General features: G+C 36.7%; 1 protein-coding gene across 3 annotated transcripts in view; it reads right to left on the minus strand.

Annotated features, from left to right (window-relative positions):
• LOC115884544 (B-cell lymphoma/leukemia 11B) overlaps nucleotides 1-13,564 on the minus strand; it is a 116,617-nt gene that overhangs the window by 35,193 nt on the left and 67,860 nt on the right. For 2 of the 3 annotated variants that reach the window (XM_030903157.1, XM_030903159.1), the window contains one exon: nucleotides 1,300-1,591. In XM_030903157.1, the coding sequence (XP_030759017.1) occupies nucleotides 1,300-1,591 (292 nt within the window). Of the gene's footprint in view, nucleotides 1-1,299; nucleotides 1,595-13,564 lie in introns of all 3 variants that reach the window. The other variant, XM_030903158.1, reaches the window with a different exon arrangement.

A 13,564-nucleotide genomic window follows, 5' to 3' on the forward strand; every position in this document is an offset into this window, starting at 1 on the left:
CTTCTTTATGTTATTTATTATTTATTCTACTAGTGATAGTTGTATAAAGGTAGTATATCTAGATGGAAATTGTGGCAGAACTTAAATTAACAGTGACACTATCGCGATTTATCGAAAAAGACTCTAAAATAGTTGGTTGTGTAACGTGCGGTAGATCTCGGCAAAAATCGAGTGAAATAATGGAACAACTTTTCGCTAGTAAGTGACTATATAATATACATACGTGTAGTAAACCGATAATTTATGAAATTCACTTAAATTAACTAATTATATATTTTTTCTTGCATTTTTGCTTTTATTTACTACTTGTCAAAGATTAGATGTCAAAGAATTTAGATACGTCAATTTGATTTACCCGATTTACCTGCTTCAGTAGCGTATCGGATGTTTGTGTTAATAAATAATTATTATAACTTATCTATTTTTATTAGAATTATATATTTTTGTAACAATTTTAATAACTACCAACATTTATTCACAACGTCAAATAAAACAACATACTATTGAGTCTACCCCACGTCTACCCTACATCATAGTTTTACATTTTTTAAATACAATTAAAACGGCACTGATAAACCGGAATTTAAGTCGGCCATATTTGAGGCCCATCGCGGTGGACTTAAGATTTTTGATATGCTCCTTCCTTAGTCTTCCTATTCAAAGGTTAAAGTCAAATAATTAACCAAAAATATCTAGTTAAATGAGTAATAATTAAACAACTAGGGGAATTAATCACTCGTCTTCTAACGACAAACCTAACCTCAAACTGACATAGACAGTCCGACTATTGACAGTCTCGACATTTACCTCATAGTCGTTTACATAGTTTTGTCCTCTCCAAAAAAATCATATATGGGTATTTCGCCACTGAACCACAAGAAAATCTACAAAATAAAAGAGTTATTTTTTTGTAAACACTGCTGCGTTAACCCAACGGAAACTGCTTGTCAGCATGTTTACAGATACATAAATTTGCCTAACGAACAAAAAAATGCTTAACGTTTCGGAATGTGAAGTCTTTCCGTTGTCGCAAGCAAAAAAAAAATACAAAGAATAAAGAAAAAATATATTTAAAATGTTTAAATGCAACTATTCAAGAACACTTTAGTTTTTTAAAACATATACGTCTACAAAATCCGTTGACGTTCTGTTAAAATGACATATAAAAAAAAAATAATAATAATAGCGAAATACCCATATAGGATTTTTTGGATAGATGAATCCACCACATAGATATAGACATTCTTCATAGTATTGTTGACGCCCAACTCTGCTTAATACTGGAATATTATAACTTACCTTGGACTCGCAGGTGGAGGTGTATGCACTCTACTTCCGGAATTCTTCTTACTACTAATAGGAGCAGATATGCTAGGTCTTCTGCTGTTGATGGAACTTAAAGGTAGGGATCCGTCGTCGTTGTCCCTTTCCCTTTCAGGGTTGATGTAGCACTGGCCGAAATTTTCTTTGTTGCACGTTTGAATTTTGTGCTGGATGAACCTCACGATGTCGGACAGAGCGAAATGTTTCTGACAGATGCCGCAAGTTAAGATATCTTGGTGGCTGTCCGATAGTTCTGCTCCATCTGCGTCTGCTGTAACAAATATACATTTTTATTAAAAACAGTCCCCGCTAAGTACATTTAAATTAAATATAATTTTACTTTTATTCTTGCATTATAGTTAGGATATCAATTAATAATCACAAATGTATTAGCGATATCTTTATATTCTGGAATGGAACAGAGATAGACAGTTCCTTTCTCAATCACATCAATCCAAAAAGTAATTCCATCGGATCTACGATTAAGAAAGAGAAAAACTTCTGTCGACCGTTTCTGGATTCTTCAATAGAAATCATGGAATGGACCATCGTTCAGAACTTCTGTATATAGAAAAACCGCACTTAAGGAACAGTATTTAAATTCTCTATCGAATTATTCTGAAGCAATAACACTAGGTAATGTTAAATGATGGCATCAAGCAATCACTATATGCAGTTATCAAGTATCTGTTATAATATAATAATAGCTCCCGTATATAGCGTTCAACGCCTTGGGACTAGCTAGGTACAGCTTGCCATAGTAGAGCCGTTCGGTATACAAGGAAGGTAATGTGGCTAGCACTACGTTTCAACCGCCTATTATTACCTCAGGATTGTGAATCCCAAGTACTCATTTAAGGCTGAGTCGACATAGGTATCCAAACTATTTTTATTTTAATAGTCGGCTGATGCAATGCCGGGTGTGGGATTCGAACCCACTACCTTCAGATTGATAGACGAGAGCCTGTACCTCTACGCCACCGGGCACCAAGAATCTGTTAAGAATCTATTTCACTAGTCCCAAAGTCCCTAGAAAAGAATATGTTAGAGACTCATTGGTGCACCAGTATAAACGGAACTATATATATAAATTCGGGTCAGAACGTCCTACGACGTTGTCCGATGCCTAACTTCCACCCTGTGCGATTTTCCCATCGATCTTCGGTCAGATTTTTCTCGCTCATCGACCTTCTTATTCCTTCCATCCATGTTTTCTTGGGACGTCCTCTCTTTCGTTTACCAGGTGGTATCCAATGAATGACTTGTTTTGGAATTCTTTCATTGTGCATTCTCTGAACGTGGCCGTACCATATTAATTGTTTTTGTTCTATATCATTTACTATTGTTCCCTCTATTCCCATCTGTTGTCTAATGTCTTCATTTCTGATCTTATCCCTCCGTGAAATTCTCATTGCTCTTCTAATCGCGTCCATTTCTGTTGTCTCTAATTTCCTTTTATTCCTTTCAGTGAGTCGCCATGTTTCACATCCATAGAGTAATATGCTTTTAACTAGTGTCTCGTATATATTATATTTCCTGTTTTTTGTAATTTCAGTGCTCCATAGAATGCCATTTATGCATCTGATAACTCTTCGTGCCTAAATATCGATCCCAGGTACCTGTAATCTTCACATGCCCTAATTTCCACATTATTGTCTAAAATAAGATTTTCTGCATTAGCTCCAATTGGATGGTATTTGTTTTTTGGTATTTTGTTTTTTCTGTATTTACTGTGAGACCCCATTTAGCATATTCTTTAATTATTTTCCGCACCATATATTCCATGTCATCTTTGTCGTTTGCAATTATGGCCTGGTCGTCTGCAAATGGCAAGGTGTATAGGCATATGTCATTTAGTTCTATACCCATTCCGTTACATTTTCTTTTCCATAGATGTAAGGCCTTGGCAATATAAATTTTAAATAGTGTTGGGGATATACAGCAACCCTGTCGGAGCCCTTTAGTGATAGAAATTTCCTCTGAGAGACCGTTGACCGTTTTTATTTGTGATTTTCCTCCATGGTAAAGATTCTGTACAGCTTTTGTCAGAGCTGCGTTAATTCTTGATACGTGCAATACTTCTCATAATTTTATTATTGGCTCTGTATCATATGCTTTTTGTAGATCGATGAATGTTATATGAGCTTCCTGATTCATTGCAGATTTCTTTTCGATGATCTGTTTCAATGCAAAGATATTATCTGTACATGATCTTCTGCTTCTGAAACCATTCTGCTCTTCTTCTTCGTAGCTGGAGTATTCCTCTTCAATTAAGTTCCTCAGTATCCTTCCATAGAGGCGACTCATAGTGCTGGTGACCGAAATTCCCCTGTAGTTATTGGGATCCTTCCTTGAGCCCTTTTTATATATAGAGGAGATATATGCTTTTTTCCACTGTTCAGACACTGGATGGCCATTTAAGCACTAGTTAACTATGTTTGTTAACATTCTAAACAGTTTTTTGCTTCCAGATTTTATGAGTTCCGCATATACTCCCTCTGGGCCACATGCTCTTCCATTCTTTAAAGACATAAACGGAACTAACTATTTTAAGTCAAGCAAAAACGTTTATAAAAAATGCCATTTTCTCAAAAAATTAATTATAAGTTAATGTATATTTTCAATCAAGTCCGGTAATTAAAAACTTAGTACTAATACTAACTATGTATTGACATCATTTGGCAATCAATGAAATGTGCCCTGACGCATAATGCTCTTCCTACGACATTTGCTTGGTAAACAATAAGTGGAACAATGCAATTAAAAAAACAAGAACGAGCGATTCTTAATCTCGGCGGGAGGCGCGCTATTAGGGGGTGAAGGGTTCGCTTGGGTCCGGGTCTAGAGTGTCGTTACGACACCGAACGCGTCTGCTGTAGGGGGTGGGTATTCAAATTTGGCCCTCGCAGCTGTTAGAGCCGTAATCAATAATATGAGGGCCGATATCAGCACGTATTTTTTATTGCGTCGTAGTAGTTGTTCGGATTGAGCTCGACGGCCTTTAAAGTCAGCAGCGTATCGTTGGCTATATACATTTGACTTTTTTTGCCAATTTTAATTTTAAAATGTATTGTTTTAAACTACGAAGTTACAATATATACTTTCTATATATCGGGTGTTGCATCGTCGGACGGGACATAGGAAACCCCATGTAAATTTTAATGGGGTCAATTATTGGCTTCCCTAATTATTTTAGAGAATTCTATTTAGGTTTATTGAAGAGCACTAAAACCCACAAGAATAACTTTAGATATTTTTGATTAGCTCGTTTACGTTAGCTCGATTTCTTTTTAAATATTTCTCCTTTCTTATGGCCCTGTTTTTACTTATGAGCACCAGTCAAGGTAAAAGATAACTGTAAATTAAATTGTCATTTCAGAAATTTACCTATTTAGTGCTTTATTATTATTAAAAACTCATTCCTACATCGGAAATCTTAAAGATGTATTTATAAATACAAATTAATATGAATTAAAGTAAAATAAAGTAATCAATTACAAGGTTAATTATACTATTATTACAATATTCAATAACTTATTAATTTAGGTACTATTAAATTGTTAGAACTTTAGAATTTAAGAAGATGTTCAAATATTCCTCCATCGACAGCTAGACAATAACCCAGAGAAAGAAATCATTTGGTGAAATATCAGGAAACCTTGCTGGCCAATTTACTCTATGATTTAGGCCAATAACGTTTCCGTTAAAACTATTGTCTAAATATTCCCGAACAGCCAGGGTACTATGTGCCGGGCACCCATCCATTTGGTACCAAACTTCCTGATTTTCCCTAGCGGCATCATGTAAAGCAGGTAAAATATGATTTTCGTGTAGTTCGAAATAATATTCTGCATTTAAACTTTGCGTAAGAAATAATGGCCCGATAATATTGTGTCCGAATATCCCTGCCCAAACATTTACTTTCTGTGGATATTGCGTTTTTGTTTCGACAAACCTGTGTTGGTTTTCTTTGTTCCAATATCGATAATTTTGAACATTGGGTTCATTATTTAAGGTAAACGTGCATTCGTCAGTGAAACATATGTTTTTTTTTAAATTCCCTATCCGTGTTTGCTCTTTCCATCATATCAAAACAAAACGCCGGCGTATTTCGTCCCCATCTCGTAGCTCTTGGTGCTTTTCATATTTGAAGGAATAGTATTTATGTCGTTTCAAAATTCGAAACGCTGTAGTGTGATCTATTCCTATTTCATCCTCAAGTTTCTTTGTGCTGATCTTTCCATCGTTCTCTTCCACGCACAATAAAACTTCCAAGTCGGTATCATTTCTTGCATCTTCTCTTTGTTCCTGCCGTGCTTCACATCTGCAGTTATTTATGAGGGTACCTTTGGTCTCAAATCTCTGGATATTCCTTGCGATTGTAGATTTTCCAGGTATCGGTCCATTCGGATACAGAGCAGTCCGATACATGTCCGACACCTTTTGATAACTATTTCCTTGATAATACCATTTAATCATCAATACTTTTTCTTCGGTAGTGTAATTCATGGCTAATATTTTCAATGCAGGTATGAGTTTTTAATAATAATAATAAAGCACTAAATAGATAAATTTCTGAAATGACAACTTCATTTGACAGTTATATTTTACCTTGACTGGTGCTCATAAGTAAATACAGGAGAAATATTTAAAAAGAAATCGGCGATAACTCGTAAACGGGCTAATCAAAAATATCTAAAGTTATTCTTTTGAATGTGGGTTTGAGTGCTCTTCAATAAACCTAAATAGAATTATTCTCTAAAATAATTAGGGAAGCCTATAATTGACCCCATTAAAATTTACATGGGATTTCCTATGTCCCGACGATGCAACACACGGTAGAACGACAGCTATACATCTAATTTTAGAAGTGTCTAGTAGTTCAATATACTCTTTGGTCTTTGTGGGTAGTAATAAGATTTGTACTGCATACGTTACAAATGATATCAGAATTGGATTGGAGCACTGGCAAAGGAGTACGACAGGAAGACGCGATATACCCAAAGCTGTTTACAGCAACCCTAGAGGAAGTCTTCCGTTAACTGGACTGGACCAATAAAGAATTAAAAATAGATGGAGAATATCTTAACCATCCAAGATTCGCCGATGACATAGTCCTATTTGTTAATAGTCCTGAAGAACAACAAGCACAAGAACTAAATACAGCCAGCAATAAAGTAGGTCCCAAAATGAATTTAGCAAAAACGGAAGTAATGTACAATGAACTGATGGAAAGAAAGGACATTCTAACAAATAACACAACACTGAAAATAGTAAAAGAATAAAGTATATATATTTGGGACAACTAATACACAGCTCCGGATCTCTACTACAATGGCAAACTACAACAAATGGCAATGGGGAGGACACCTGGCAAGAACAACCTAGAAGAAGACCGAACCTGAGATGAGATCATTATATTAGGAAATTAACAGGGATAACTTGGGCCCGCATAGTCAACAATAGACAACAATAGATTGAACTACAAAGATAGTATGCAAGGGAGGCTACACCGTAATTGGAAATGGTTGAATAAGCTGAAAATGATGATGATGATGATGCTATACTGTTAGATTTTACCTAGATTTTCGTAATTATTGGTGGTTTGAGATGCAACATTTTTTGTTTATAAAACATATTAAATATAATAACTTATCATCAACCTTGTCAGCATTTTTCCAACTTATTCCGTTCCTTTATCTACACCTATTCTCCCCTAAATGAAACTCCGATATTGGATACGAAGCCAACATTAACTAGCAGTCCGAAGCCCGACGACCAAAACAAGAATCAATCATTCCAATAACTCTAATAAAACTCCAATAAGAATACATTACAATATATATCGGCCAGGAAATAGCCAATTTTCCCAGAGAATATTTCCCCGATTTCCACTGTCTATATACACGCCGAAAACTCAGAGATAGATTGACAAATTGAGATCGGATATCTGATATTCAGCCCTTATCGCTCTATCGCTCTATTTTCCTTTTCGTTCGCATCTTCGGGCTGCCGGCGTTGTCCAGAAGGGCTGACCAATAGGGATTTGCGTGCGTTATTGTAAGGGTTGTACGCGCAGGCTAGTGGTCAGTTTGGGGAGTGGTCAGCGGAGAGGGTCGATGTCCGGTTGGGTAAAAACAGCCCTTTCACTACGTTCTCTTTGTACCTATTGGGATATAAGTCGATCCTTTGAGAACCCTATAAAGTTTTGATAATAAACTATACTTTTGTAGCGGGATTTATTTCCTGAAAACAAAGCCTAAAAGAATAATCGAAAAATTCGACTGATAGAGATAAAATACATAGTCAAATTACTTGAAAAAAATATTCGAGTTGAGTATATTTTAACTAACTATATCTTCCTAGCTCCATAGCTTTTCCAGAAGAGAAAAACTTGTATATTTATCAACTGACACATCCCAAAGATCATTATTACCGAACAGAAACTTTAGAAAACACGTATATACAGAGCACGACAAAACTTTGTACGACTCTTTCGTTTCTTTTTTCTTCTTAATTATAGCGTTTCCTCTCTCTGCGTGTACGAAGGGCATGCCTTTGAAAGGCTAGACAATGCCCGGCCGTTGTTTTTCGACCTTTTGTCGTGGTCCAGGGCGCGATGCGGACCCTTTCCGCACCTGGACGTCTGACGGAGGTTATAGAAATATGGCGGTCAAAGGGTTCCGCACCGTGCGTTTGATCGACCGAACATAATGAATCTTGTTTATATAGGGTCAGTCGCGTTGGATGTCCTCTCGCAAATAATGATTTCACTGTTGGATGGCGTGTAAAACGCACATTTACGCATCATTCTGGTATAGGTAATTTTCACTTTTTCAAGTAAAATACTTCAAAGATACTTACAATCTAACTCAGTTACTATCAATGCATACTCTGTTTTAGTCACACAAGTAAAATTTCGACAGACGATGGCAGAAAAAAGGCAGATGATGTTCATACCAATCCATTTATTTCACTAAAAAGGTTTCTAATAATTTTAAGTTAACTATGAGTGGGTTTTCAAAAATGACAGATGATTTTTCAATATTATTGGAGTGGCGAAACGATGAACGACACACGGACGCCGCACAGTGGGGTATTTGACACATATAGTTGATCGAAATTTTTTTATGTAGACCTTATATAAATTATTGCTATTTTCAATTAAAGAAGAAATAATATGAACAAAATAAAGGATAATTCGTCGATTCTAAAAATAGAAAGAAAAATCACTGTTCCAGTGTTTCCACGGTCAATGCCATTAATGCCAGTAGTAATATCGCAACTAATACTACTAATGCTACCACTGATCCGCGAGCAATGCCTATACCACTAAAGTTGCTACTAATGCCAAATTGTGCTATACTGCTAATGGCACTAATGCGATCGCTTTGTACACAACAATGCCATCGCGGTTTACACCTCGCCTTAGTATATCACTGGCAAATTAGAGGAAACCAAGAATGTTTAATAATAATTATATTAATAATTATTATACGAAATAGGAATTATTATACGAAAACGAATGTTTTCGTATAATCAACCGAGACGAATGAGTTGCGCCACCTGGTATATTCACATCTATCAAAAATGTGAATCACTCACATCCGTCAAAAATATTCGCGATCCACTCACACTTTTTTGAGCCACCCTTTAGAAGTTCAAATATTTTCCTCAAATACAACCTAATACATACTTTATGTCTGGACTACAAAATTCATAAGTTTTTTATTATTAGAACTGCAGATGGTCGACACACTATTGCCGAACCCTGTAGAATCAATGTTATTACATTGTTGGTAATAAATTAAATATTACTATTGTGAACATTTTATTCCACTCGACTCTAGTTCGACATATGCTCAACGAATTGTGATCCCAAACCGACCAATCAAATGTAAAGTTTCAAGCATCCGCGTCCGCTTCTCGCAAAAAACAAAAATTTTGTTTTTTAGGAAACATCGTCCTGAACATCTAGGTGCGTGGCGAGGTGCGAGGCTCCAGTATGTTTTGACGCCTAAATTTGTACATGTTTGATTCAGCATCGCCGGATGGCGAGGTGAATGGCGCGCATCGCATCGAGATGAAATGCCCCGCACTATGTTTGTACGATAGTCGCGATGCATCCTACGCGCACTTACTCGCCGTTTTAAAACAGTGCGCGTAGGATGCATCGCTGCTAGCATCCTGGCGAGCAGCGCGGCCAGCAACTTGGCGAGCATCGCATCGAGATGCCTCACTATGTTTGTGCCCTTAGTTAAACATCTACAAAAAATATTTATGAAACTGACAAGAAATATTTCACGTTTAAACTAATTCAGGTCCTTCATATTCTTTCCCTAATAGCGAGAACGATATAAAAGTTTGGCAACATGAAAACAGGGGGCAGTTGCGTCGATAACCGTATTAGCGGGCGGTTTCCCACCCCTATCGCCCCCGCTTCCCCCTATCACGTGATGTTGTTGACTTATGCGGGGACAGACATTCGGAGGCCAGATTAGCCGTAGTCCGATTCATTATCATAATTAATTTTGGGCCATTGTGGGGAGATTCGTCCGTTCGCTTCCATGTGTGTGTGTATGTTCGATGGAGGACCAAACAGATCACATCAGATAAGTCTAATAAATTTAGGAATTTTCATATTTCAGATAGAGTGCGTAAATGAATTAGTCAGGAGAAGTAAAAGAGAGTTTTTCGTACCTCGTTTTATCGCTAAACAGTTACTTTCAAACATTTCAAATAATTTTCAATTCTTTTTGTTTTTTTTCCTTTGACGACAAAGACAGATAGACATATCTCCAAAACCACAGACACAGTATAGTTTCTTTTTAGATTTTAGGCAGCAGAATTTTGCAAAATATTAATTTCAAATATTTTTTTATTCCTTTTGTTTTAAAGAGAGAAATTTTGTTTCGATATACATCCAGAAGAGAATAGAATCTACAAGGTGGAGTAACCTCCCCTTTGCTGTGGAGCTTGGTGGTGGATGAACTACTAGATGAATTAACTCTAGCGGGAATACACTGCATTGGGTATGCAGATGACATAGTCATGATCGCTCGGGGGAAACATGAAGGCACCTTGTGTGATATTATCCAAAGAGGACTCCGTATCACTGAGAGATGGTGTAGGACTGTCGGGCTGAGTATCAACTCAGACAAAACCGCGATAGTGCCATTCACCAGAAGGCGAAGTCTGAAAAGCTTGAAAAGAATCCAACTAGATGGAAAGGAAATACTGCCAACACAGGAAGTTAAATACCTGGAAATAACCCTGGACAGTAAACTCCTGTGGAACAGGCATATTAAGAACACTACCAGCAAAGCCATAAAGGCTCTCATGATATGCAGAAGACTGGCCGGAAATAGATGGGGCTGCTCCCCTAACATTTTGCGCTGGATGTATACCATGATAGTAAGACCCATGATTACTTATGGAGCAGTTGCCTGGTACACAAAACTAGAGCAACGGACGGCAAGGCTAAACCTATGCAAAGTCCAGAGACTAGCATGTGTTTGCATCACAGGAGCCATGAGAACCTGTCCAACAGCAGCAATGGAGGTCATTCTAGTTCTAACACCACTGCACATTGTCATTGGTAGATATGCCAATGCGACAATGATTAGAATGGTCACTAACGGAATTAGTACTGGGAGAATTGTCAGATCAGGGCCTTGGAACACCCTCAAAAAGGAAATACCACTCCTGCAACTCCCAGTGGACGATATGCCAAGAACGTACAACTTTGACAAACATGTCAATGTAGTATTGAGCAATAAGAAGGATTGGAAGAGCGAAACGCTTGCCCAGCAGTTAAAAGACCATACCATAACTTGGTATACTGATGCTTCCAAAACCAATACGGGAACAGGGATCGGAGTGTTTGGGCCGAGAGCTAATTACTCCGAACCAATGGGCACCCTAGTATCCTACAGGCAGAAATCTACGCTATCGAGAGATGCGTACAACTTATCTTAGATAGGAACTATCGGAAACAAGAAATAGCCATCTTGTCTGATAGTCAAGCAGCGTTAAAGGCGATCAACTCAGTATCAATCAATTCGAAATTGGTCAAAGAATGCATAGAGAAGCTGAATAAATTAGGCAAAGAAAACAAAGTCCTCCTATACTGGGTGCCTTCTCACCAAGGGATAGAAGGCAATGAAAAAGCAAATAATCTAGCTAGGAAAGGAGCGAACACTCCACTAACTGGACCAGAACCGTTCTGCTTTCCAAGTGGTAACCAACTCAAGGCGGAACTCAAGAACTTGGAAGATTCCATCCGCAACCTGGAATGGAAATCTTGCAATGGTCTAAGACACTCGAAGAAGTTTCTGAGGGCTTATGATCAAGAAAAATCACAGATCTTCCTGGGTCTGAGTAAGAACAATCTTCGGATTGTCACGGGGTTTTTAACAGGACACTGTCTCCTCAATGAACACCTCAGTAGATTGAAACTAAGAAGAAACGGCGAATGCAGATTCTGTGGGGAAGATGGGGAAACACCAGTACACCTCATCACTGAGTGCGCCGAGACGACAACCATTCGTGCCATGAATTTTGGTACGACTGATATTGGAGATGGAGAACTACCCTCTATAAAACCGTCCCAGATACTGGCTTTTGTCAAAGCCCTGGGACTGTATGATGAGTTATGATTCAAGAAAGGGGGACACAATGGATCTGTAAGGTCGAGGTGATTAGCCCCCCTCCCGCTCATTCTAAATTCTAAAAAAAAATACGTCCAGAACCACAGATACAGTAGTTTCCGTTTCGATTCTAGGCAGTAGAATTTTGCAAAATTCCAAATTTTCAATTCTTTTTCGCGAAAAACCCTCATAGACCTGCTTCTGGGGTCAAAATATACTAATACCCTCGCTAATACCCATAAAAATATTTGCACTTATTTAAGACTCACCCTGTATGAAGATAATCTTCAAAATAACAACTACTACCTGATAACAATTATTACTTGGTGAGGTAAAACAAAAAAATCTAAACTTTCTGTTTTAATTGTAAACAGAAAGGTTTTTGATTTGCTTTTAATTTTTACTTCTGTTATGTCATGTACAGGGTGGTCGAAATTGGTTTGTTTTAACAGAAAAAACCTATTTCCTGACTAGATAGAGCAAAACCGACATAGATGTCATGGGCTCGATTTCTGAGAAACGTTTAATGGCGTAAACCGCCTGTTGATATTTTCACTGCCAACTGAGATACGGGGTATTTTTGATTTTTTTACCATTCTGAAAATTGCCCATAACTTTTTTATTTTGCGGAATAATAAAGTTCTGTAAAAACGTTATTAAGGCACTTTTTTCGCCACAATCCAGTGGCGTAGTTAGTTTTTTTCTATGCTTGCTCTTTTTGTCAGAAATAAGAAAAAATATAATTTTTTAAATGGAAATCATAGTTGGCTATGAACTTAAAAAAATGCTGGCGTTTAACCCTTTCCAACGATATACTGTTATGTGTATTTATTTCTAAAAATGAGAGAAATATTACGTTTTTTATCTTTCTATCGAAGCGGGCCTTGATTTTGTGTTGACCTATAGTTGCCTAATTATTTTTTATCACAATTTAACATTCTATATCATTATTTATCTGAATAATTAAAGACTTCTGAAAAGGTAAATCAACATTCTTAACTTTATATCGTTAGAAAGGGTTAAACGCCAGCATTTTTTTAAGTTCACAGCCGACTATGATTTCCATTTAAAAAATTAGTTAGTAACCTTTTATTTTTCGTTTAGGGGCTATTTGTTCTTTTATCGTAATTTTTACGTTGTCAAAATTTACCGTATGTCCCATGAATGCTGGTTGAAGCCCAGCGCATCTGCCACGACATCAGGAAAAAAAACTTTTTATTTTTTGTTTAATTAAATGAAAAACAAAAAATCCGGCGACGACAGTTTTTAGAAGAGCCAATTAGCTATTTTTTTAGTAAAAAAATAACTTTCTAGAGCAAGTCATTACTTCAGTAGAGACGACACAGATAAACATTAACATTTTATGTATGTAGATTATATTATTATTAATTATAATTTCTATCTTATAAATCTAGATTTTGAAATAGTATATATACACATGCGTGCATACAAATCGGCCCAAGGCAAACTTTTGAAGTTAACTATATATTTTTTAGAATCTATTTGTTAGATTAAGAAAAAATACATGCTGTTTGAAAGACAATTTCATATTCTTTGAAAAGTGTTTAGAGATATTAATTTGTATTTTAGTT

This window comes from Sitophilus oryzae, unplaced genomic scaffold (assembly GCF_002938485.1).
Source record: "Sitophilus oryzae breed Bouriz unplaced genomic scaffold, Soryzae_2.0 scaffold_302_pilon_pilon, whole genome shotgun sequence".
In the NCBI taxonomy this organism is placed as follows: domain Eukaryota; kingdom Metazoa; phylum Arthropoda; class Insecta; order Coleoptera; family Curculionidae; genus Sitophilus; species Sitophilus oryzae.